The following is a 25,592-nucleotide window of genomic DNA, read 5'->3' on the forward strand; positions in this document are numbered from 1 at the left end:
ACTTTAGAACTAGCTGCTTTATCACAGACTTAAAAGTAGCTGTAAGCCTGATACAAATTTTCCCTCCACTATTGCTGTTTCCACTAGGTAAAGCCTAAAGTGACAGGTAACCAAATAAATGTAATAAACTTAACAGATCTATTTTCAGGAGCTTGCTTGGCAAAGGATTTTGAATGTGCAGGGCAGAAAAGCAACTCCGGGTACAGAAAGATCACTGTTACTGTCAGTTTCATGAGGAATACCAGATTTAGTGCTGCTCTTGAGAGTCAGGATGGTGGGTAGGTATAGATATTTGTTTCCAAGTATAATAAAATTTCTTGATCAAGCACTTAAAGCTAAATGCTTCATAAGCAAGACCCACATAGACATGGAAATCTCCAAGACTCATGAAAAAGCCATCATGATATTGAACCAACATTATTACTTAGGGCAGGGGGGAAAACAGGGATGTGTTTTACAACTGCAAGAATTTGGGCATAGATTATTATGTCAGTAATTTCATCATTCCCATCTGTCAGATGCTTTCTAGAACAATGTTTTTTCCCAAGAAACACTGCTTCACTGAGTCTAAGAGCCATGTTGTTCCACCTACACAAGTTTTAGTAACCCAGGAAAACGGAGGAAAGCTAAAAAACCACATTATTTTTTCCCTGTTTTTTACAGCAACTTTACAATGAGTTACAGCACATTTGAGCCTCAGGTACAATCAGAATGGAAATTATGCTACTCCTCCACCTATTTAAATAAAATCCTTCGATACATTAATTTGCAATTACTTTACATTAGTGGTACTATCAAAAAACTAAATTTAAAAGTAAAGGTCTCCTTATTTATTCCCTGATTTAAAAATAAATTTGGAGTTAGAGTTGAACATAAAATGAGTAATTTAAGGATTTAAAATACTGCTAAACTCTGTTTCAATTTTTTTTCCATAGAGGATATAAGAAGACTAGGACATGCAGTGTTCAGAAGTGGTTTTAAAAATTTTTTTTTAATTTCCTGGAAAATATAGAGTATAAAAAAAAAGCTTCAGAGTACCTGTACTGCTGACAGCATTGCACAATACAAACAGAAAAAAATAAATTCGACAGAGAAGAAATTAGCCAAACAAAAACATATATTTAATTTCTTTTATTATTAACAGCATTTTAGCCAATTATAGATAACCATGAATTAATCAACTGTTTGAACAGTATGTCCCAAAGTTTGGCACCCATGAGAAGAGTGCTTTTTCATTTCACTCTCACTCACATCACTAACATTCTCACACTGAATTTAGGCTTTCAGACATGGCCAGACAGCTTACCCTCCAACACTATTATTCCTGGCTTTGGTTCTGAAATATGTCCTACAGTAAACTGGACAACATCCTCTGCTTTCAGTCTTGTCTTGACATCTTCAATTCTATACCTACAGCTCAATATTTTTCCTGAAAGCCACTTCTTCTTTGTGTTTATTTTCATATTAAACCACAAGAGATTGTATTTTATTGATTTTTGTCATGCAGACATGTCTAATATATTTTTTTGACTTGGGCTTTCTTGCTTTAGGCTCTCTAGAGGGACTGACAATTCTCTTCTGTAAGATGAAGCTTTCTGTACATTGTGTTGCAGAGACAGATAGTAAAGGACCCCTCCACTTTTTTTAAAATATATTTACATCACAGCAGTGAAGAGAGCCTTACAGGAAGATCACTCTTTGAATACAAAACAAGGTATTCAGAAACATATTTATTAACTGTACTACCAGGTACAGTTAATAAACTCAGGCCAGAGAAATTTGTTTTCTTCCTTTCTTCTAAAGTCAAGCCATTTTTAACTGAGAAATGCAGCATTATTTTCACCATATTGAGTCTGAAAGGTCATTAGCAGGAACATGATAAAGTAATACTTAAAGAAGACCTTTAAACAAAAAATGCCTCTTGTAGATTGCAAAAATGATAACCTTAAGGTTGGTTTTAGAATCATAGAATGGTTTGGGTTGGGAAGTACCCTAAAGCCTACCTCATTCCAACCTCCCTGCCATGGGAGGGATGCCTTCCATTAGACCAGGTTGCTCCAAGTCCTGCACAACCTGGCCTTGAACACTTCTGGGGATGATGGAGCCACAGCTTCCCTAGGCTACCTGTGCCAGTGCCTGACCAGCCTCACAAGGACTAATTTCTTCCTAGGATCTAACCTAAACCTCCCCTCTGTCAATTTAAAGTCATCCCCCCCTGTCCTGTCCCTCCATGACTTTGTAAAAAAATCCCTCTCCAGCTCTCTTGGAGCCCCTTTAGGTACTGGAAGGTGCCTCAGGTCTCCCACAGTCTGCCTTCATGGGACAGGCACTCCAGCACTCTGAGCACCTTTCCAGCCTTCCTCTGGACTCTCTCCCCCATGTCCACCTCCTGCCCACAGTGCTCTGGATGCAGCCTGGGATGCAGCTGGTTTTCCAGGCTGCAAGCACACATTCCCAGCTCACACTGGTGTCACTGGCAAACATGCCCCTCCTTGTTAGGGAGCACAAGGCTCAGCACAGCACTTCTGCTCTTTTACTCCTCCAGTGTAGCTAGAGAAACTGTAAGCCATAAATGTATACTGAAATGTGTAAAAATTGTTACTAGATACAGAGGGGGAAATTTTTCAGAAGCTTTCCTTTATTGCAGATGACAAGAGATAAGAGTCACCTGTATCTCAATCCCATTTAGATAATGAATCACTCATTTGATGAATACAACAATGCCTAAATAAACAGCTAATATTCTTACTGGGCTGTAAAATCTGAAATCTGTATTTCCTTGTTAATTTACCTGGTGGTTCCAAAGAGAGGAAAAACCTGAAATATTCTATTCAAAAGCTGCCTCAGGAAGCACAAGAGAGGCATGGTATAATTCTCTAGATTAGACAGTGAATAAAGTTTAGCAAATAGTTTCACATGTGCAGTTGTGTCAGTAATACTACGTAAATATATAAGAAAAAAACCACATCAGGCAGTACAGTTGGAGCCTGACAATTTTTGCTACTCTCTATGCTTTTTGTTCAAAATTAACCAGGGTATTTTCACAAAAACTAGAGTTTGAGCTGGGTCACTATATCAACTGATATGAAAGGATTCTATTTGAGAGACCTACTTAATCTAGCAGTGTATTCCTGACAAACCCAACAGGAACAAGCTGTTCTTCACAAACCCTTGGAAGGCAGTGAGACCCTCACTAACAGCTAATGATTAATGCAGTACATATCCAAAAGTCTCCTGAAGAAAGGTAGTAATGGAAAATAAAAAAAATAAACAGCACAACCTCCAATCCTCCCCTCTGCTTTTCACTAAGCAGCACGAAAACAGACACAAGGTTGCAGCCCAAGGCATTCCCCAAGTCAACTGATAGTCAGGAACAGCTCAATGAGCACCTAAACCTCCAGCTATATTGTCTAAGAATTCTTCTCAGAGGCATTTCTCCCTCACAGACAGCTGTTATCCATACAAAACTGTTTTACTGATAACACAACATGGATATTTTGATTTTTACACAAATTCAGTAGGTAATTGAGCAGTGCCTGGAAAATCAGATTATCAAATGATCAAAGGAATTATTCTGCCAAATAGTTCAAAAATTATGAGATGATGGACTCACACCTCTCTAAATGCTTTTTTCAATTTCTGTGTTACTCATGTACAAGACCTTTGCACAGCACAATCAATGAAACCTGGCATTTGAATAAACTTGTTTCATTCTGAATCAATCAGAAGACCAATAAAGCTCAGAGAACTGTTTGGAAGCTCACAAGTTTCACCTGCTGCTAGGGAAAGGCCAAAAAAGGCCAGGTCTCATCAACAACCCCAGGAAGAAAGAAAGGAAAGGAGAGATAGAGAGAAGCTGTATCTCTGCAGAATTGTATGTACCAAGCCAAGAAAATTTTGCTGCACAAACCTAGCACCCAAAGCAACAACAAAGACAAATTAATCCCCAAACTGGGTTTTTACAAGGCTCTTACACATTCAGATTCAGTGCTTTGACAAGAAATTGTCACAACAATTTCACACATTGAAATTCACACACCAGTTATCCTAGACAAACATTAATACATAGACTATTGTTCTATTTGTCCTCACTTTTCTACATTTTAAATAATTTTTCTGCTGACCTATCTCATGGCTACTGCTTAGCTCTAATCACAGTTCTGCTGTCTCTGAAGCCTGCCTTTTGCAGCTTTCCCAAAACCTTCTGATTTTATAGATTCCCACAGAAATAGACTGAAAATATGCTGGAGGGTTTGCTGCTGTCTCTGATGCTCCAGTTCTGGTTAGCAACTATGAATTCAGAGGGACTATTTGGAATAAAGACATTTCCCTGTAATCAAGCTTTCACTGAACTACATGATATGGTTAGCTGTGATGTTTTTCACACTTTGCTTATTGGAATAAATTCTTCTGTTCATTTGTAGATGGATGTACTGAGAAATATGCTAAAAATTCCTTCTAAAACTTCAGCAGTCTCATGCTACAGAAAGAAAGGCCAAGTGAAGCTTCTAAGGATCTACCACTTAAATCCCATCTGTAAGTAGTGGCAAACTCAGGTTGATATGGAAGTACTACAAATATGAACCAGCAGGCTTGCAGACTTCTCTGAACATAATATAATTAGGAACAGGAGCTGGAAATATGCATGTGACAAAATATGCTTCCTGTGTATGCACTTCCTGGCTGTCCTGGATGACAAGAATATGAATGTTAAAATTAACTACATCATAATTACTGTAATTTGTACTAAAGGCTATAATCACATGCCTGTATAATAGTATTAAAGGGTTTACACATAAATACGTGTTCTAAAATTTAACCTTTTTTTTTCTTTCAATATTTATGGAAAGATGTATTACCAAGCCTACTAAATTCCCAGGCTAGAAAGTAAAAATTAAGGTCTGCCCTTAATTTAGATTCATATTTCAAAAACTATTTTCTAAATGCTTTTCTACATATAATTCTGCCAGAATACACATCATGACATTTGCTATTTACAAGCACATCAATGTTGCAAATAATTTTTATTTTCACCTGTGCAGTAATACACACTTTCCATTAAAAAAAAAAACTTTTAGATTGTTTATACTTTCTTGGTGCTTGGTGTTTGTCCTGTGGTTCTCATATCAAATATCTGAGTCCTATTCTATTTTACCATTATTTAAAATCAAAACTACAGTACATCAGTCTTGACTATTTGGGAAAAAAAAAACCAAACCAAATTTGCTACTTCTTATCCAGACACCCAGAAACATCCTTCCAGTTCAGCCAAAACACATCAACAAGCTTATTTCTTCACTGGATCAAATTTTCAAAGAAATAGACAAATCTTAAAATATTGTTAGAGACTATGCTTACAAAGGGTCATAGGGCTCCATGAAAGAACCTGAACTGAGAATCCATATCCAAATAAACCTGAACTTTCTAAAATATGAGATAACATTTGTAGCAAGATATGTACAATCATGCTCAGTATTTTATGCTACACCCTGCTCTCTCTAGTGCACTGATTTTAAATTGCTTTTTAGTCTCCTGAGTTTTTAAACATCAATGTCAACAATGAAGGAATTTGTGAATAGACTGGGACTTCAGTCCCTGCAGGATCAAAACTTTGGCATAAATTCAGCAGGCTTCAGAGCAAAATAATTTTCAACATTGTCTTAGGAAAGTTCTGTTATTTACAACTATACCACTCTATGCTATTTAAAACTGAACACTAAAGAATTCAAATGTCCAGAACTTTGCATTCAATGTGAGCATACTACCTACACCTCACATACTAACTAAATATGTAGTTACTAATGCTAGTAAACTAGAAAATCCAATGGTAAAATCAGCAGTTTCAGTCCAACCAGCTCAGATGCAATAAGCTTCTGACTTCTGCTGCCAAATCAGCTCCTAAGCTCCAGGAGTTCACTAGTTACATGGCAACAGGCTTGCCAGCCCTGCAAGCCAAGTACCTCCATCACAGAATATTAACATAAATTTTGAATTCAATAAAACTCTCCAGCTGCAGAGTTATAAACCAGAACTGGAGCAGTCAGACAGCCAAGAACCCAGCCCATACACTGCCCCAAGTGCTCTGCACAAGTCTGCTGCCTTACTGCCCCATTCCTGGTTTCATTTCTGTTTGCATTCTTCATTGGAAAGGAAAATTCTGGACGGCTGATAAGACATTAAAAAATAATTCAATCACTACATAAGTACACAGAAATTGCCTAATTATCGTTGAGATTATTGGGGGGGGGGAGAATAAAAATCCCTAAATTCACACCAACCACATTTTGAAAGTTAGTAACATATTGCATTTCTCTGTCAGTGATCAATTCCAGAATCCAAGGTTGTTCTCCTAAAATTAATGACTTCACCTCAAATTCATCCCCTCTCCATTATCTGTGCCAGCCATTCATGTTGAAGATTTCTTCCACTTACCACTTATCAAGAGCACCAGATGTATGGACCTCTTAAAAAGGAAACAGAGATCCTTCCCTGGCAGTCACCCAAAAGAGGAGAACAGAGTCAAAAGGAAAGGATGGTGAGATCAGTCAGTGGTGGCTCCATAAACAGTTCTTGACTCCTCATTAATCATTACACAGCTGAACTACACCTGAGTAATAAGCAGTAGTGGAAAAGTGTCTAAAATGAACTTAAGAAACAACTAAAAAACTGGTGTCTGCTCTATTTTAATAGCAAACATACACATTATGTGTTGGGTGGTTGTGAGGATGGAGGGATGAAACAGACATTGCTGCCACTGAGATGCAAATATTTGTCTTTCTTCACTGAGATGAAAAATACTTTGGGTGAAAAACCAACTACTTTTTGACTTTTAAAAAATCTGAAATATTACAAAGTATTTTAAAATGTTTTTAAATAAGCTTGCAACAAATGTTTTGATTTCGAAATATATTTTCAAATTTTGATTTTGAAGTATATTTTCAAAAACATTAACTTAGTACTTCTGAAAAATCTGAGAATTATTTTCTGCTCTTTGAATTTCATGCAATTCTTACAGGTTATGACCCATAATTATTTTTAAACTTTTAACAGTCCCTTTGTGCCTAGACCCCAAAAGACACAAATATACACTTCTACACAGACCTCCATAAATTAAATACAGACATTACAGAAATTATTACATTCTGTTAAATAAGCTAGAAGTCCATGGCTGTGGCATTCCTACTGAACAGGACACATGCATGTCATTATGCCCATAAATGAATCTATAAATGCAAGCATGCCTTGTAGCTTCTTCTTGGCAGCTCTCCAGGGATTTTCTAATATTTTAAGTCAAGAATCACTATTAGCAATAAAAATGCCTCTATGGAAAGTGCTTTCCTCAACAACAAGTAGAGATTTTTATGCACACAGAAACAGTTTTCAAGATAACTGACAGGGAACTCAATAAGCAGAGCCTCAAGTGAAAGCCCCACAAAACCTGGATGCAAGTGGGACTTGAGGACCCCCATATGAAGGAGGGACTTCAGAAACCCTGGATTTGGTTAGGAGAAAGACAAACAGGAACTGTTTCTCTACTCTCATTTGAAAGAAAGTGGAGACAAGAAAGTGGTGGGAGAGTGAGAAAGTGGTAGGAGAGTGAGATTTCCCTGGCAGCAAGATGTGGCTCAGGAAGGAAAGTTTTGTGCAGAAACCAACATTCTGGTACTATTCCAAAACCAGTAACTGGTAAGAAAAGATGAAGACAGAGGGAAAAACAGGAGAACCTAACTGTGGAAGTTCTCACTTCTCTATTGAGAATGATGAGTCCATTTGCTCTCTTCTCTGACTAATAACAAACAAAAAGTGTATTCATTAGAGAAACTACTGCAACTGAAAGTCAAGTATGGTTAATTAAAAATCCAAAAGTAATAAAATGGTGATTAACAATCTAGTAGTGCAAGAAAGATGGAGCTGGGCAAATGATAGTCATGCAGACCCCCCGAAAAACAGACACTGTAAAATGCTTGGTAGCTATCTGCCACTGGCTCAGCCTCACTCTGCTGCAGCTTCTTCAGTCTTTCAAAATTTGCATGTGACACATTTTAGTTAGATAAGCAGTTGTCAGCAGCCCCTTAATTACATTAGAAGAAATGTGCAGATATATCATATATATGACATCTTGTAAGACCAGAAGATATTAGGTAATTTTCTACTTTTGAAAGAGATTTTTTTTTAAAAAAAACCTTCCTAATACATCAGTTTGCCAAGACATCCCTTTGGGAATTCAGTGGCAGAAACATGAAATGCAAGATCAGCAAATTATTAAAATACTGATATAGTAACTCAGAGCTGAGCAACTAATGAGCTGTAAAGTTCACTTCTGAAAGCAGGACACTCATATATTAAACATGCCCACAGTATTTTCACTGTTCATTATAAATATTAATTTAGAGTGGGAAGGTGAACTGTGTAAAATAAAACTCTGATAGATTCTGATAAGATCCTTCTAAGGACCAAGTTTTTTTGAAATAATACATAGTGACTAAAGACACAACTCTGACAAGTTTTGTATTAAAATGCATTTTAGCATCATCCTAAGTGAATCCTAAATTAGCTCAATGACAGATGAGCAGAAGCAGACAGATGAGTTTCAATTTACCAAACAAACTGAACTGCTACTTACATTGCAAAACTAATCCAAAATTACCATAAATTACAGCTATTTTAAATAAAGGTAAAAATATGGAAAGCCATCAGTCATCCATATATGCAACTCTGTTAATGAAACTCCTTCAAAGAAAACAAATGCCAAATCTTTACTGCAGCACACATTCTTTTGTGTTTCATCCATCACAACATGCTCTTCCCCTCTGATAAACAAGGACACAGTAGTTTGTAGAAATGCTGACAAGTAGAAGAAACCCACTGGATATTATCTGGGTCTCTTCTGCCCACACACCTGCCATTCCCTTTGATGCTCCAAGTCTCAAAGCAGGAATGGACACTACGTGTGCCTGCACTGTGTAAAACAGAGAAGACATTGTTGGTGCTGCAAGGGTTTCCAGAACAGGCACTTACACGCCAGAACCTATCTAAAAGCACTGCCTCACATGATCAAATGCTTATCTTGTTTCTCCTAATCTTTAGCATGCTTGGTATTTAGCAAACATGACTCTATTTGAACCTCTCTGATAATTTGGAGAAAGTTCTTGTGAAATGAAATCTCAGTCAAGGCTGGAGAAAGATTCTACTGGCAACCCTGTAAGACTTGGTGCTTGCAGTGACTTACAGAACTTCTTCACAAAGGAACAGATAGCTTAATACAAATATCATGTGTTTCCCACATGGAAATTAGAGTTATGCTTTGGCATAACTCACCAACAATTGTGTTAATGCACCAGATGTGAATCTCACTAAGTTTACCTAAGATACAAATATATGGCAACATAGAAGTGTCAATAAGGAACAAACTGACACATTAAACTAGCAAATATACTGACCTAGTAAGCAAAACCACAAACAGAGAGAAGGTGAGCAAAGAAAATAAACTGCAAAAGAAAATTCCCTCTATAGGATACTTATAAAGTGTGCAGTGTAGAGAATTTAAAATACAGATAAAATCCACAGGAAAAATATTAACTATGAACTGTTAATTACAACAAAAACTATTTCAGCTGGGAAGACTCCAAGATGAAGAAAATTATGTACCTGTGCTCTGGGTTGGGATCTTTCCTGTTATACACTCTTGGATGCTGGACTTCATTTTGACTAATAATACTACTCATGCTGTCATGGTTCTTCAAAACAAATAACTAAGAAGAAAATAAACAACTACTCCCTCCTGAAACTCCAAAAAGAAGTCTGAATTTGTACTGTCAGTCACAACTACTTTATTCAAAAAGGTAAAATTAATATGCTGCAGGACATGGGACATTTTAGTAGCGGCTTTAAGAACATCAGAGTCCTCCTGCATCCAATTACTATCGACAAGAACGAAGCTGATCTCCCTCTGATGCAGCCATTAAAGAATTCAGTTGTTCCTCAATGTACTGTCAGGACCAATAACCAACTCTGAAGAAGACTTCTCTAGCACATTTTCCTAAATGGGGAAAATCAGTCTGCACAGGAATTCAGGTGGCCCTTTTTCATGTCAATTGGATGACTTCCTGGCTCTTTTTTCTAGAGAAAGATGAAATTTAAACATTCCTGTTGAATATCCAAACTGCATCTAACTCTAGAAAAAAGAGCTCCAACATCCAAAACTGTAACTCCAACATCCAAGAGGAAATGGCAATTTATTCAAATAAAAAAATTGTACTGATATTCACAAGCAATATTTTTAAAGCATTTGTGTACAGAGAACATTTCAATTTCCCACTAAAAACTCAATTTTACCTTAAAAAATTCTGTCATTTAAAAAAGATGGCTTAATTTTTTTTTTTCTCTCTCTCTCTCCTTTTTCTTTTTTGAACTTTTTCTTAGATATTTGGTGCACAGTAGTTTCCATTTCTGGTTTTCATACTGTTTTGGAATGAGAACAATCTTGAGCCCCACACTCAAGGTCTGTTCCATGCTCATTTCATTTTTAGCTTAAAGCATCTGTTAACGAAAACCAAGAAAGCATGTGAACACTATTGCATATCTCCCCTTCTTTAACAGATTCATATTTTTTTAATATACTGCCCAAGCTTCTTTACTTTGCTAACTCTCAAATCAGGGTCACTTTCATTGCTTGAATGATTTATTTCTTCTAATATCCAAGGGAACATGTAGGAGGGAAGAAAAATGTTAATAATTAAAAGTTAGATGTGAAAACTAAAAACTGTAATTCCACAAACGCTCACTCCAATGAACGAAGGCTTCATCAGGCACAGATCCTCATCCTAAATGCCCAGAGTCTCTGAAGTAGTCAGATCAATTTTTCATTTTGCAGAAACTTGAAAGCCACTATTACAAAAGGGTATCTGTGAAGCAATGCTCTTCTTGCAAATGAGAAGTTGTCAGGACAACAGGATCTGACTATAAGTATCTTAGAATGAACAAAACAGCAACTTCCAGGGAACAAAGCCAGTCAACAGTAAAGGGAATTTATGGCCAGGAGCAACACACAGAGTCACAGTTTCATTGCAACATCCATCCTGTATCGAGCACCCTTGGATCTCTGAAGTGCTGAAGGGCTTGTCAGTCTTATGGGACACATATGTCTGAGAGGAGTCACAGAATCACAAAATCATTTGGGTTGGAAGAGACCTTTAAAGGCCATTGAGTCCAGCCCCCCCATCATAAGAAGGGACATCTTCAACTAGATCAGGCTGCTCAGAGTTCCAACTAGCCTGTCCTTGAATATATCTGGTGATGAAGCATCCACTACTTCTCTAGGCATTGTAAAAATTGTGCCACTGTAAAAATTTTCTTTGATGTGTTTTATTCTGAATCTGCCTTCTGCAGTTTAAAACCATTACTCCTTGTCCTACTGCAACAGCCCTGCTGCAAAATCTGTCCCCATCTTTCTAATAACGTTCCCATCCTTCTAATAATCCCCCTTTTGAAAGAAGAACTGAAAGGCTGCTATAAGGTCGACCCAGAGCCTTCTCCAGGCTGAACAATCCCAACTCTCCAAGCCTCTCTCCAAAGGAGAGGTGCTCCAGACATCTGATCAACTTAGTATCCCTCCTCTGCATCCACTCCAAGAGGTCCATGTCCCTCCTGTGCTAAGGATCTAGGTCCCTCTGGATGGCATCCCATCCCTCATGCTGGTGAGCCACACTCAGCTTGGTGTCATCTGCAAACTTGCTGAGGGTATGCTTGCTCCCTCTGAGTCAGCCAATGGAGACATTTAACAGCACTGGTCCCCATGCAGAATCCTGAGGGATACCACTTTTCACTCATGTCTGTGTGGACCTTAAGCCATTGACCACCACGCACTGGATGTGACCATGCAAGCAATTCCTCATCCACCCAAACAGGTCACCCATCAAATCCATCTCCTTCCAAATTAGAGACAAGGATGTTGTGGGGACCATGTGTCCTGGCATGATCCATAATTTTACTGTATTCTGTATCTACCTGCATCCAAGATCTGTTAGTCTCCATAAGACTTTGCATCCAGACACCTTGTGTGTGAGAGCAGGTGCTATTGTGGCTGTTTCCAAAACTGGTCCTCCCAGGCAGCTCCCAGTCCTTTGCAGTGTGGTATTTGTTTTGCAGGCTCTTTGGTCTTTGCTCAGGCAAAGGCTTTTCCTTCCTTTTTGGGATCTCTCTTTTGTTTTTTCCCCCATCTCAGTGAGAGTGCACTTGGCAGGCCTGAGCTGCCTTGAGCTGCCTGCCAGTCACCATGGGCTCCAGCAAGCCAGCCCGAATCAATTGGCTGCCTGCTCCAGGAGAGAGGGCTATGGGAGCAGAACCCCTCTCTTTCTGGCAGCATTGGCTTCACAACCATAACCATCCACAAAGACTGCATTTTGCAACTAGAAACCATTTCAAAGTGAATTTGCAATCTCCGCTGGCAGCAAAAAAAGCCAGAGAGTTCCCAGAGCCAGGCCACCCCATGCCAGCACCCACAGACTGGTCCTTTTTCCCTCATCCCACAGCCACAAGTGCAGAGCACAGCAACAGCAGCAGGGCCTGAGAACAGGAGGAAGCAGCAGGCAGACCCCACAGGAGCCAGCAAGTCTTCATCTAAAATTGCTCTGTAAAGCTCCTGCCTTCCCAAGAGGGACGTGATGGCATCTTGTCCCTTTGTCCTACAAGCCTGAGGCTGTCCCTGCCTCATGCCATCTCAGGAAAGGCTATTTCTGGTATTCTTTGTTCCAATGGGGTTGTGAGTTTTTTGCAGTTTGGTACCCAGAAATTATTGACCTTTTTCCTTGCCTGTTGGCATTCTGTTTGTTAGTAATGTGTTATTTTTCCACTTATATCTACTCTTATCTCATTCCTTAATGGTGGGAAGGGATTGGTTGGAATAAAGGGGAAAGTTACTGATTTCAGAGTGCCCATCTCTTTAAACTGTCTCAAACCAAGACACCATGTCAAAGGCTTTGCAGATGAAAAGAGACGACACCCATAGCTCTTCCCATGTGCACCGATAGAGCTACTCCATCACAGAAAGTCACTAAATTGGTCAGGCAGGAACTGCATTGGTGAAATTGTGCTGTCTGTCTGAAATCACTTCCCTTTTTGAGTGAACATATCTCAAACCACTTTTTTTCAAGTCTCTACCCTTTTCTGTAAAAGAAGTTTTACCAAAACCTACCTCTGGGTACTTGAGTTTTAGAGTTCGATGCAGTTCTCGGAAACGACTGTACCGCCGAAACACTGTCCACGTCTCGTCCAAGACTGTTATCTAGAGCAGACAATATAAAACAAGAAACAGAAGTAAATCCACACAGTTTAAAATCAAAGGTTACAAGATTAAAATGGACAGTTCTTAGCTGTCTTAAATCCAAAAACTTTTATAAGTTTATTTAATTTTTCTTTCATTACAGTGACAGAACTGTATTTAATAAGGAGCACTGATTGCAAAGCAAAAAAACCCTGAATGCATTTATTCCTTAATCCACAGTGGTTTGATAAGATTGTAAAGACATTAGAATATCCCAAATCACTTCTTGGTGCAGCTATTTGACTCTTAGTATTATTATCAATGGGTGTTCCATTAATGAATAAATAACATCCAGAATAAGTGAAGTGTAGCCTCTCAAAATATTCACAGAAATGTATATTCTTATAAATAGATATTGACAATTAACAAATACACATTTTGTGGACATACAGAATTCATTACCACATAGAATGGGATTCCAGTTTGTAGGGTAAAATATTGTACCAGCTTTTAGTAGAATATATTCCTTTAAGACACTCTTGGTCTGTGTCTTTAAAATGGTGATGAACATTGCATTTATATAGGAAGTTTTCTTAAAATAAACATAATTACTCCTGTGGATAGAGTGCATAACAACAGGAGTAAAGGTGGGGGGCAAACTAATCTTACCACCAGTTATTCTCAGAACTGAGATACTAAACACTATCTGAAATTAGGTGACATTAATTAATGACATTTCTAAGTGGGCCATGAAAGTGTTGTGACTAGAGCATTTGACTTTACAGACAAAAGTCAAAAGACTTTGTGCAGCTCTGGTGATCCAAGGCTACCAAGAAGCCTAGCTGCAGGGTGAGTGAACATTATTCTACACTGACTAGCAGAGGTGGAGAGAGCCAACTGGCATTGCTTAAAACTGAACACTGCTGTTTTTTGAAACAAATAGGCCTAAAATGTGGCATTACCCCTGTCTAGCCATGATTTTATGCAGGAAGATAAAAAAAAAAGCAATTTCACAAAACACATCTCTCAAAGACACAGGCTTTTTAATCTTAAAGTGATTCCTAAAATTAACAAGTAAAGCACATCACAGAACTTGTCCTCTTTCTGCTCCAAAGCAACACAGGTAACACTGTCACTGGGGGAGAAAAGAGCAATATTCCAGATCATTCTGAAAGTAATGAGAAAAAACCAGGAAATGCCTCATTTCTTAATCTAGGCTGGTTACACTGTCTACAGGCATCATGAGAACCCATATTTCTTCATATTAACCTTGTTGAAACTGTTCCTCAGACTAGGACAACAGCATCTGAAAAGGTAGAAGTTTTCTAAAAAATTCTTATGACCTTTTTTTGTTTTATTATTGAGGGTATTAATCTGATAATGTTGACAGAATATTAGACTTCTTACTAATGTAGGCAGTTATGGGGCATGCATCACTTTCTTAAAGAACTATCTATCAATGAGAACTACCTCTGCTTTACTCCCACTCTGCAACAGCTCACCAAACTCAGAAATAAATCTGGACTAGAAATGTGGACTTATTGAGCAGATTCAACACAGCATCTGGCTGAACAGAAATAGAACTGGATCTGAAGGAAAGCACTGTTTTAGGGTACATCTGCCCTGGATCTCTTCTTATAGAGTACTTGGCAGACATCACTAAAAGGTTTTGAAATGAAAGAAAACCAGTTTTGAAAGAATATCAAACTGGATAAATAAAAGGAGATAACTCAGAACAATGAGGGAAAGATGAATGAGAAGGCTTATCTACAACTTTCAGTACTGTCAGAGGATCCCTGCAGGGCTATGCTTGATTCCAGACTTGGTTTCCATCACCTGCCCTCAGGAAGCCCTGTGTGTCTTTCTGAGAGCTGGAGTTCCACCTTCCCTGCTGCCTTGCTGCTCCTTCTGTCAACCATAGGTGCTGTCTGCACCCATGGGCACTGTCCATAACAATGCCACTGGTTTTATTGGTGCAAAAGCTCATCCCACACTGTTTCTAGCCCAGCCTTGTCTGAACATCCTGACACAACATGAAAGGATGGGGGGAAATATATGATTAGTTCTCTGGCAATACTAGTTCAGCTCTAACATAAATACGTTTAGACCTGATTAAGGTATTACTGTTTCATCATGTCTTTAAAGACAACACATAAAACTGTCACTCAAATGGAGGCTTTTTTGGAAATGAATCAATTCTTACAGAATACTTAATAGCAGACTAGAACAGCTCCATGACATATTCCTGCTGCAAAAGAAGGTGCTGTCTTAGCTCTAATAAATTATCAGTTTCTTCCTGTTTTGAATCCCCTCCAGTCAGTTCTTGCAGGACTCACTCAACATCTCTAATTAGGATCTGTATCCAGTGGAAGAACCTGAGTGGACAGAACATCCTGCTGGTCTATTCCCATACATGTCTATACCAACAAGATGCTGACCCTGCACTAAAACAAAATATTGTTGGATAATATGTTAGGGTTGAAAGACCTATGAACTGACCATGAAGCTGCCAAGGAAAGTGGAACCCATTCTCTCTCTTCTGGCATTTAACAAAATAATCTTTACTGCTGCAGGTCACAAGAAGAAATTTATGTATTTGTTATATAGAGAAATTTATTACATTTGTTCCTCTATATAACAATATGCAGGATTTAACTACAAACACAATGACTAGAAACATCTGTTGAAGAAAATACCTCTGAGACACCTAGGATTCACAGTTTTGGGGACTGTATTAAAATTCAACTCAATCATCACTTGTCACTTTGTCAAGTTCCAAAGTGCTATGACATACAGATAGGTCAGCTACCCATTTTCCCAAAAGCAAGAGGAACCTTGCTGAAAAAAGCTTATTTAGGACGTAGAAAAGGAAATGGGGCTAGCAGCACCTCAGTCCTTTCCCACAACTGACATATATTTCAAATGACCTGAAAATAAACTTGAACTAAGTGAAGTAAGGTTGAAATCAGGAATTATGAACAGGTACATTTAAGTCTCCCCCCTCTGCCACATTTTCTTGATTTTTAAGGCAAAAAAAATATACAAACCCACTATTCCAGGTGTTCTAATTTTCTACAGAATAACTGTAGGAGCTTCTAGGGATTAATACAGATCAAAGTAGAGCTGGGAGCTCTGCATGGAAAATGTTTAAAACAGAAAAGTTTTTGGAAGGTCTGTGGATTGTGGCATGGAGCTAAATCCTGACTACAGCAGAAGCAATCCACTGTGACACAGGGAAAGGAAAAAGCATTAGCTTTTTCATCAGATTGATTCATGTGAGGGAATGGCTATAAGAAACATCCCCAAAACTGCCAAACTGCACATAATCTTTCAACTACTCCTTCTTGCTAAGATCTTGTAGAGGCTTATATAGGTTTGACCAATGAAGGGAGAATACCTGGAAAAGAAATCCACCAACATATTCAGAACAGAAGCTACCTTTTTACTTTAGCCATCTTTGCTAAGCATTAGCTAGTCAAGTAAATCCCACGTGCTGAAAATTGAGTAGAAGAGTCCTTGGGAAAGTTTCATGTGCACTTACTCATCTCTCAGCATCTCCTTGGCTCCAGGCTTTCACTAGCCCCAAGAAAATCAAAGTTCAACAGGCAAAAGGAGGTATTCCACCCACAAATAGCATTATACATTTCAACATGAAAATTTAATTAGCACAAACAAAGCTAAGACTGTCCATCTTAATAAAAGCCTTTTCAAAAGAGAGCACAGCTCAAAAATGGTTCTTTACCCTGTGAGGAAGATCACTCCTCCACCTCACAGCAGCTAATGAAGCATCTGGCAGCACATTCAGTAAAGGAGGCTGCCAGTTCTGTCTCTGATGCCATGTGCATCAGTTATGCTACACATATGTCCACACACATTGAGAGCACGTTTCCAATTAGACTTTAGATCTTGCTTTGAAAAAACACTGGCTGTGTACCAGAGGAAACAAAATTAATATGCTTCCCCCCCACCCCCAGCATTCCTACACAGAATATCAACTGAGAGTTTGGAGAAGCAACACCTTGGAAATGCAGAGGGAGAAGAATCAGAACAAGAAAAGGAGCATGAAAGGAATCAAGCCTTTGTCTTGCATATGCACAAAATACTTAAATAAAACTCTCATGCTCTCATTATTTCAAGTAAATATTTCAAGTCTAAGCCTTTTCTATAGCTGACACTTGCATCTCAACAAAAGGCTTTCCTATAACCAATATGCATTTAATCCTCATCTCTGGAACTCTTCAAATTGAACTGACATTGGCTCTGGAACTGCTCAGCCCAAGAGTTTGGCCATTAGCCTCCTCTGCACAATCAACTTGTCTTTATAGTGTCCTACACTGTGCATTCTTCTCATCTCTCTTATTTAGCAGTACTGAGGCCACTTCAGAGAAAGAGAACCAAAAACTGCACTTAGTGAAACAAAAGCATTAAAGAAAAGCAAATGATAAGCACTTACCTTGATTTCAAACTCATAGTGTTCATCCTTTCCCTGCCCACACAGGACATACCGTGGAATACTAATTTTAATTGGGTCCTTTAGGTCATCTGGATTTGCTCCCAGGGAACGACAGACCATCCTCTTTCATGCACATACCAAATAGGGAGAAGAAAGGAAAACCAAAATCACTACACAAGGAAAAAAAGAAAAGAACTTCACTGAAAATGAGAAAGTGTTCTTGGTCAGAGGAGCAGTGTTCTTGGTCAGAGGAGGCAGAAATTACTTCTAAAATGAAGGGAATTGTTTGAAAACAAAGTGAATCTTGTCTTATAAGCAAGCCCTAGCATATTTTTATGCACACAAAAATTCAGGTGAAGTGTATTAAAAAATATTCCTTTATTTGAAAAGGCATTTTACAAGGGAAAGCAGAAGACTTTTCATTACCTCCCTTTCAAAAAAATCAGTGCATTAATCAAGTTTTCACAGTTAGCCTAATTTTTGTACATCTCTATCTTTTATAACAAAAGTTTGAAATATCATGCAAAGCTGCAGGGGTCTAGGCAATTCAGAAAGCTCTTAAACGTTAAAAGTTCAAACCCATTTTATAATTAAATAAGCAATCCACAGTCAGAATAGTTTCCTACTTTTTTTTAATCATATTGAAATCCCAGAAAACTCAAATGTGATAAATTTGCACAGTCTGGAAAAAACAATCTAAAAATTTATTTCCAATGAGGGCTCATTCCTCTGACAGCCAGATGGAATATGTAACTCTGAAATCATGCCAAAAAGAAAACATTTTTGCAACTGAAAAGATTAATGCTTTGCAGCCACTATGCCCAAAAGCAGCATAAGCCTTCAGAGTGAAAAAGTAGAGAAACTGCCTTTAAGGAAGTCCTCTACTTGCTCCATTGAACAAATTTGGTCTGAAAACCTTAATGAACTGGCACTTAAAAAAATAACAGCAGCATGACAAATATAAGTTAACAACCAAAAAGACTGAAAAACTATCACTTCACAGTTATGACTATGTTATATATTTGTATTTAGCACTGCTATCCATCACTTGAGCTGTAACTGCATTCTCAACATTCATCTTCTTTGTAGCAACTCCTGGTGACTTCCAGCACACATTAAGACTGTGTAGGAGCTGGAGAAGAATTTGCAAGTCATTCATAAACACCTCTGCCTGCTACAGAGAGCCTTTTGACATCATCATGGCTCTCAAGAAGAGGAGGCTGTTATTACATTGCCAGTCAATTATGAATGACAATGTAACTTCCCTTAACATTAGCATTAATAAAACAAAGAAAGTGAATTTTTATTCACTGAGTTAATCTAGAGTACATTTATCACAAACTATTTTTTTTAAGAAACCATTAAAAAAGTTTATGTTTGAATGGAAAAAATATTTTTAGTGACCTTTGTTTTCACAAGAAATATTGTCTCCTGTCCATTTTGCTCTTCTGTAATTACTGCCCACATTATTAGCTTTTCAGCTAAAACTCATTTCTGGAGCACTGAAATGTAAGCTGCTCTTTCCTTGGGGGAAAAGAAGTTCATTCCCCTGAAAACAACATCATCTGTTTTAAAATAGCAATAAAACCATAAAGCCACTCTTAAAGCCACCTCTGTCAACATGTAATTTATTGACAGTCATTTTCAGAGAACTATTACAAACAGCTAATAGAGAGGAAAACAATCTCAAACACAAAGTGTTGAGGGAAATGTGCCCTTATACATTAAATAATGCTTTGATACTCATAAACAATGATCTTTATTTTTACTTCACACAGTAAAAATAGTAGAAGTATTAGAATAAAATGTACTGCTATGAACTTCTTTTTCATGAAAGTGCAGAGTACTCATTGAGTTAGATTTTTTAAAAAGCACAGAAGAGAAAAAGCGTTATTGGGAATCACAAAATGCACAAACATTTAACTTTGGAGTATAATCAGAAAAGAAATTGATTTCAGGGTTTCAGAGATTGATTTCCTTTAACAGCCTTGATCAAGACAGTTCTCTCAGATAGTGCCACTCAAGGCTGACTTTGGGCAAGGTCCAGGAGAAATGCCACAGTGATGTCAATGAGGGAGCCACTCCTGAGCAGGATTGGCATGATGATATTACTCTGTCTACTCATTTGTGTACACATTCCTTGTTAAAAAAACCCTACAATACCTCAAAATAACATGACAGATTTTGCTCATTTTTGGACTTCCTTAAGGAAGCAGAAATGTAACAATAAAAACCCCCATAACTCTTTATCCAAACAAGTGTTCATCCTTCCAGACAGAACCTCCTTCCCAATGTAAGCTATTTCTTTTTAAATCCCATGTGAGTAACATTATCATGTCCTAACATATGGTAAAAACAAATGGGAAATGTTCTTATGCTAGGAGAGAGACTGAAGTCTAACTCTGTGTGGTAGATTTCACCTCTGCTTGGCAATATGCTAACAGAATTTAGAATTTCAGATTAGATACCACTGGTTTTTCTGCCAAGAACCATCTTCCTCAAACAAGGCAGATGGCATATTCAAGCAACAGGATTCAAAAGATATTCAGCTCCCCTTACAAGGGAAGAAACAAAAGATAGGAGACAACAGCTTATTTATTATTAGAACATCTGACAGGGCTAACTGGTAAAATACCCCTTGTCCTAAGCTAGAGGAAAGCCTCAACTAATGGAAATATTCTATTAATGTCCAATAGCTCCATTTTTTGGGGGGATGTAGTAATAAAAAGACTGTAAAAGAGGCAATCTCACAGCACCAACAACCCCATCAGTAAGCAAGCAGAGAATGATGAAAGCAAGGCCAAGAACATTACATGGACAGAGTTAAACTCACTCCATCTGTCAGGCAGTGTCCCCAGTTGTCAACTACCTAGCTGCAGCATGAGAAACGTGCACACAGATGGCAGACCCCAAAACATCTGTCTTACCACAGCAGCATCACCAAAGGTTGAAATGCTATTTAAAGCACAACTCCTTTTGCACTTGTGACAAATTTTGATATGAAAGTGCAATAAACATTACATGTAAAACTCTGAAGAAGAAGAGAATTGTCAATGCTAATATTCCCAAAATTGCATGTATAAAAGTTGTAAACATCTGTAGTATCAAGGGCATAAAGTGAAAGCAAGATTAAAAAATCTGCAGATGTTTTGAAATATTGAGATCAAGGGCATGAGGTAAATGAGGAGCATGAAAAACAAAGATTATCAGAAAGATTAGGAAAAGAAAATCAAGGAGGAATAGAGAAACATTAATGAAGATAGATAGTATATGGAAGGAGCTAGAAAACACAGCCAAAATGGAAATCATAAGACAGAGCTGTAATTATAGTTTTCATCCACCTACCATATAACATAGAAGCATTTCATTTCCTCACTTTCCCAAGGAATTTTATGTACAACATATCAGAGATTAACAAAATGCAATCACTCAATTAATAATTATTACTGCTTAATGTGTTTACACAGTCTGTGGTATTCCCTTAGAGCTCAAAGGTCCCTTTTCTCTATTGATTAAAAAAAAGTGTGGGGGAGGAAGGGATTTTATCAATATTTATTAGGCTTTTATTTTGAATGTATCTAAACTCTTTTGGATTTCAATACCTAGTCAAATGCATAATTAGCCAAATGGCTTCTTCACTTGAACTGAATGTTAATTTCCAGATTTCCAAAGGGATATGCAGAGTGCTTTGAAGAATTGATGGGATGACTGTCAGCAGAGTATTTATTTCTTTTTCACAGTATTTAGAAGAAACAATTCCTGAATCAGGTCCAACCATGTTCCTTTTAGAAAACACAAGCTCAATTTATGTGCACTTCCCTTTGTCTGGCAAAACTGCACAATGGATATAATTTAAACTGTACAACTAAAGGCTGTCAAATTGTGATCACTGGCACGAAGCACCCAAAATTTTAGGTGCAGAAAAAAAGACTTTATTTTCCTTTAAGAGACCTATATGAGTAGTTGTAAGAACTAGACTCCTATACACAGCCTGCTTAGCACAGTCTACATTCACTGCTGTAGACAGCAGTACGTGAATGTCACCTAATGAAGGCTTAATACTTCCCATATTTTCATAGGGTAAGTAAACCAGGTCAGCTAACTCAAATTGAAATTCACAGGGCAATTGTACTCCATTTGAAAAAACCAATTATTTATATCTGAAGTCCAGTCCAGTGAAATCTGCATCAAATAGTCTTTCAAGAGCTGGTGATTTAAATAAACATCATCATCCAAACAATCAAACTGTAATAATCAAACTTCTCATTATGTCACTGTAAATTCTTTGAGTGAAGTTATAGGTAAATATAACATGGTGAGTAAACCATCTTCAGCAGAACACAGAAGTTGAATATTCTGTCCAGCAAAGCCAACTTGAATCTCCTTTACAGTGCTGATAGGAACCTCATGAAATACTGCCAAGGAACTCTGGCAGGTGCCTTGTTCAGCTGACAAAACAACAACAGACAGAATGGAACCCAACAAAAGCAAGCAAGCAGGTTCTGGGTCCGGTTTTCTGCAACTGCCAACAGAGACCTTTCAACTCCTCAACCCTTACAGAAATCTGAGGTAATGCACAGATGAAAAATTCCAGTACCTTTGCCAAATAATAGACCTGAGGTTTCAAAAAGACATCAGGAAAATGCACAAAGTTCTGTCTTAACACTAAACTGCTTTCTAGCTCTTTTTTTTTTTTTTTTTTTCCCATTGCATGCAAATTCTTCAGGGGGTTTTCTCACAAAGGCATCAGAGATCTCCATGCTTATGCTCATTGTGACAGCCTCTTGCACAGGAGATTCAGGCTGAATGACATTTTCAGCATGAGCTTTAGCACCACCACTAGTGTGTGATATGTCTTGATTCATGCCTGACTTGAGGAACACATTTACTTGCAAGTTTCTTATAAATGGCATATTCTTTATTAATGATATTGCTTGGGCACATCTCTCACTTGCATCACACAAACTTCCTAATTCCTTAATCTGTTTAGAAACCACTGCACTGTTGACCAGCTGGCTACTGGTATCTTTGTAAAAGCAGGAAAGCTGGCTGAAAAAATATCCCAAACTGGAAGCATGTTCTAGTCTTGCATCAAAACAAGAAGTGATTGACTTAAAAGAAACCAAACTAGAGGTACTGTGTGTTGGAAGCTGAGAATTACTAGATTGGTCTTCAACTGTTGGTTGCACTGTCTTTAATGGGCTGTTATCTTTCTGTGCTTTTGTTTCAGAATGCACATTAGACTGAGAAAAGAGAAGGCACAATATGGTAAAGGCAGTTTGCTCATTCAGCACCCATTAAGGATCCTGCAGAAGAAATCTGTTTGAAGTGGGAACAATCAGATTCAGTTCTTGAGCTGTCACAATCTGGAGAAGTAATTACTTTATCACCAACATGATTGAAATTTTCAACTTTGTGGAGTGAATAAGCCACATTATTAAAGTCAGAACTATGTAAAGAAGTAGATAAAACATTCTGATACAGAACATTCTTACTCTTCAAAGTATTAGTACCTTTAGAGTGAATTAAACTACTTCTAATGTCACAATGACATGCAAAGCTCTCCTGCTCTGAGTTATGCCTTCATTCTGAAATGCCTTCTCTGATGTACAAGGGGAGGAATGTCTTCCAGAACTGGAAAATAAATCCAGCATCTCTGTATATGCCCTCTGTCTCTTATGGTCTCTTACTCCTGCATTTTCTCCACACAACTCTGAAGCACAACTGCCATCTTTAGACAGAAATGGAAAGCCATAGTGTGGCTGCCACTGTTGACTTTCCTGTTAAAAATTGCAAAAGTAGAAAATAAAAATCTACTTGTAAAATTTTCTGACCAAAACATTTCTTTTACTGAGGATTGATTTTGATTAGATTTATACAATCATACAAATTTGGTACAATCTCTCTCTCTCACTCAAAAACCCAACAGGAATGATTGAGACCTGATTAAGAAAAAGGTGATCTTTTCAACCCACCCCTGCTTTTCCTTTGTACAGTATCCATTTCACTTGTTTATTTATGCTTTACTCAAAAACCCCAGGAAAGTCAACAGGCAATGGAGAAACTCATAAGCCCTTGATTTTTTTCCCCATACATGCACAGAGTGCAAAAAGCTGAAAAACATCAGTGTAAAAGTCAAAAGAAGTACAAATTTGAGGGGCTGCAGCCCTCCTATTGTCACAGTTTAAATCCATGAAGGTACCTAGGATTTACTCACCAACACAATAACTGTGTTACAAGCAGCACTTAGACAACTAAATATGATGGGAAGGGTCTAAGCCTCAGTTTAAAAATACATAAATACGTGTATTTATGAATACATGAATCCTTCAGGACACACACAGCCTTCCTGGTTCTTCTTGCTACCTTAGAGACACCCTTACAGCAGTTCATTGTGAGTCAAAAATGTTACATGCATTCTGAATTCAGACAATCATTGAATTAAACGAATTTAATTTAAGTTAAATTTCATTCAATGCTCATTAAACATCTTTCTCCTCTAAAAATAATGAAAGGGATACTATTCCAAATTCAGCATCATGGCAAAACAATGAAGAAAGATCCAGCCTAAAACTGATCTGAAGAAAGATCCACACCTTTAAAACAAGGAAAAGCTAGGTACAATCTGAAACAAAATCACTTTGATTCCAGCTGGTAAGATGCACCACCTTCTCTTTTAGCCATCCATCTTGCTGTGAATTCAAAATTCTAATTATGCAGCTAAACATTATGAAATTTAATTACAGGGCATGCCATAATTTAAGACAAGCATTTCATTTTGACTAATGATGACCTACCTCATACTTCAACTTGCGTTGAATAGTGCTGTGATTATGCCTCTCATTATCCTAAGCACAAAAAAAGGTACAGGAGGTTATTAGAAAGTGCCTTTCTTCTGTAAGTTAATTCAGAAGTATTAGAGGAAGAGACATTATAATAGACAAAAATAACAATCAATATTTATGAAACAACTGGCTTAGAAGACAATCAACCAACTTTTGGATCAATTATATTACCAGTTTTTGAATAGGCATTTGTTTGTAAGTATGAAATTCCATCCAGAAGAACCTTCATTTTCATCAGTTAAATCTTTTCTGACATAAACTGAAAATTTTATTTGCAAACTTTATTGTCATTTACAAACTCTTTCCTGCCAAAAAAACCTCCAGAATACAACATAAAAAGGCCACTGGAAATAAATATAGGATTAAATTTAAAAATATATATCAGACCTCATTTACTGTTGAGTTTTTAAAAAATTTTTTGGTAACTTAAGAGAAATTAAACACAAAAAAACATGGAAATTACTGAACAACAAAACTAAATCAGTGGTTAGACATCATCCATTGAAGGTCGGGATCTCCCATCCATTTCTGCTCACCTTGAAACTTTCTGCAGACCAGGATGCACTAACATGATTATCTTCAGCTTTATGATGAATATTCTGGAGCCTTCTCTGCACTTCTTGTTCAATAAAGGCATTTATCCTTTAAGACACAGAAAAGTGTGTGTGTGTATGGAAAAATAATGTATTTTTACATAAAAATCTAGACAGACTAAAAGGCTCTTTGAAATACTTTTAACCCTAAGTACTGCACAGCTCTTAATTGGCAGGCTAATGTTAGACCCATTTTATCCCTCCTTAAGGAAGGAAGACTGACTTTTGAACAAGTGTTCATCTAACCAGTAAAGGTTAAAAATTGTTATTAATTAAACAAATTACTAGAGCACAGGTTCAGCCACTGCTATGAGTGCAGCACACAAGAGGCAGAGACGGTACAAGTGATGAAGAAGAAAGAAAGCTGGGGTTGCATCTTCACTAACTCAACAGCTTGCCTTCACTGCTGCTGCAATATCAGCAACTTGGACTGGCAAAGG

General features: G+C 37.6%; 1 protein-coding gene across 4 annotated transcripts in view; it reads right to left on the bottom strand.

Moving 5' to 3' along the window:
- KIF16B (kinesin family member 16B) overlaps positions 1-25,592 on the bottom strand; it is a 135,387-nt gene that overhangs the window by 25,755 nt on the left and 84,040 nt on the right. For 2 of the 4 annotated variants that reach the window (XM_059840668.1, XM_059840667.1), the window contains 4 exons: positions 25,096-25,201; positions 24,512-24,562; positions 17,715-17,837; positions 13,193-13,282 (listed from right to left, as the gene is read on the bottom strand). In XM_059840668.1, coding sequence (XP_059696651.1) covers positions 13,193-13,282; positions 17,715-17,837; positions 24,512-24,562; positions 25,096-25,201 — 370 coding nt within the window. Of the gene's footprint in view, positions 1-13,192; positions 13,283-17,714; positions 17,910-24,511; positions 24,563-25,095; positions 25,202-25,592 lie in introns of those variants that run through there. The other 2 variants (XM_059840670.1, XM_059840669.1) reach the window with 2 other exon arrangements.

Source organism: Haemorhous mexicanus, chromosome 3, assembly GCF_027477595.1.
Source record: "Haemorhous mexicanus isolate bHaeMex1 chromosome 3, bHaeMex1.pri, whole genome shotgun sequence".
NCBI lineage: Eukaryota > Metazoa > Chordata > Aves > Passeriformes > Fringillidae > Haemorhous > Haemorhous mexicanus.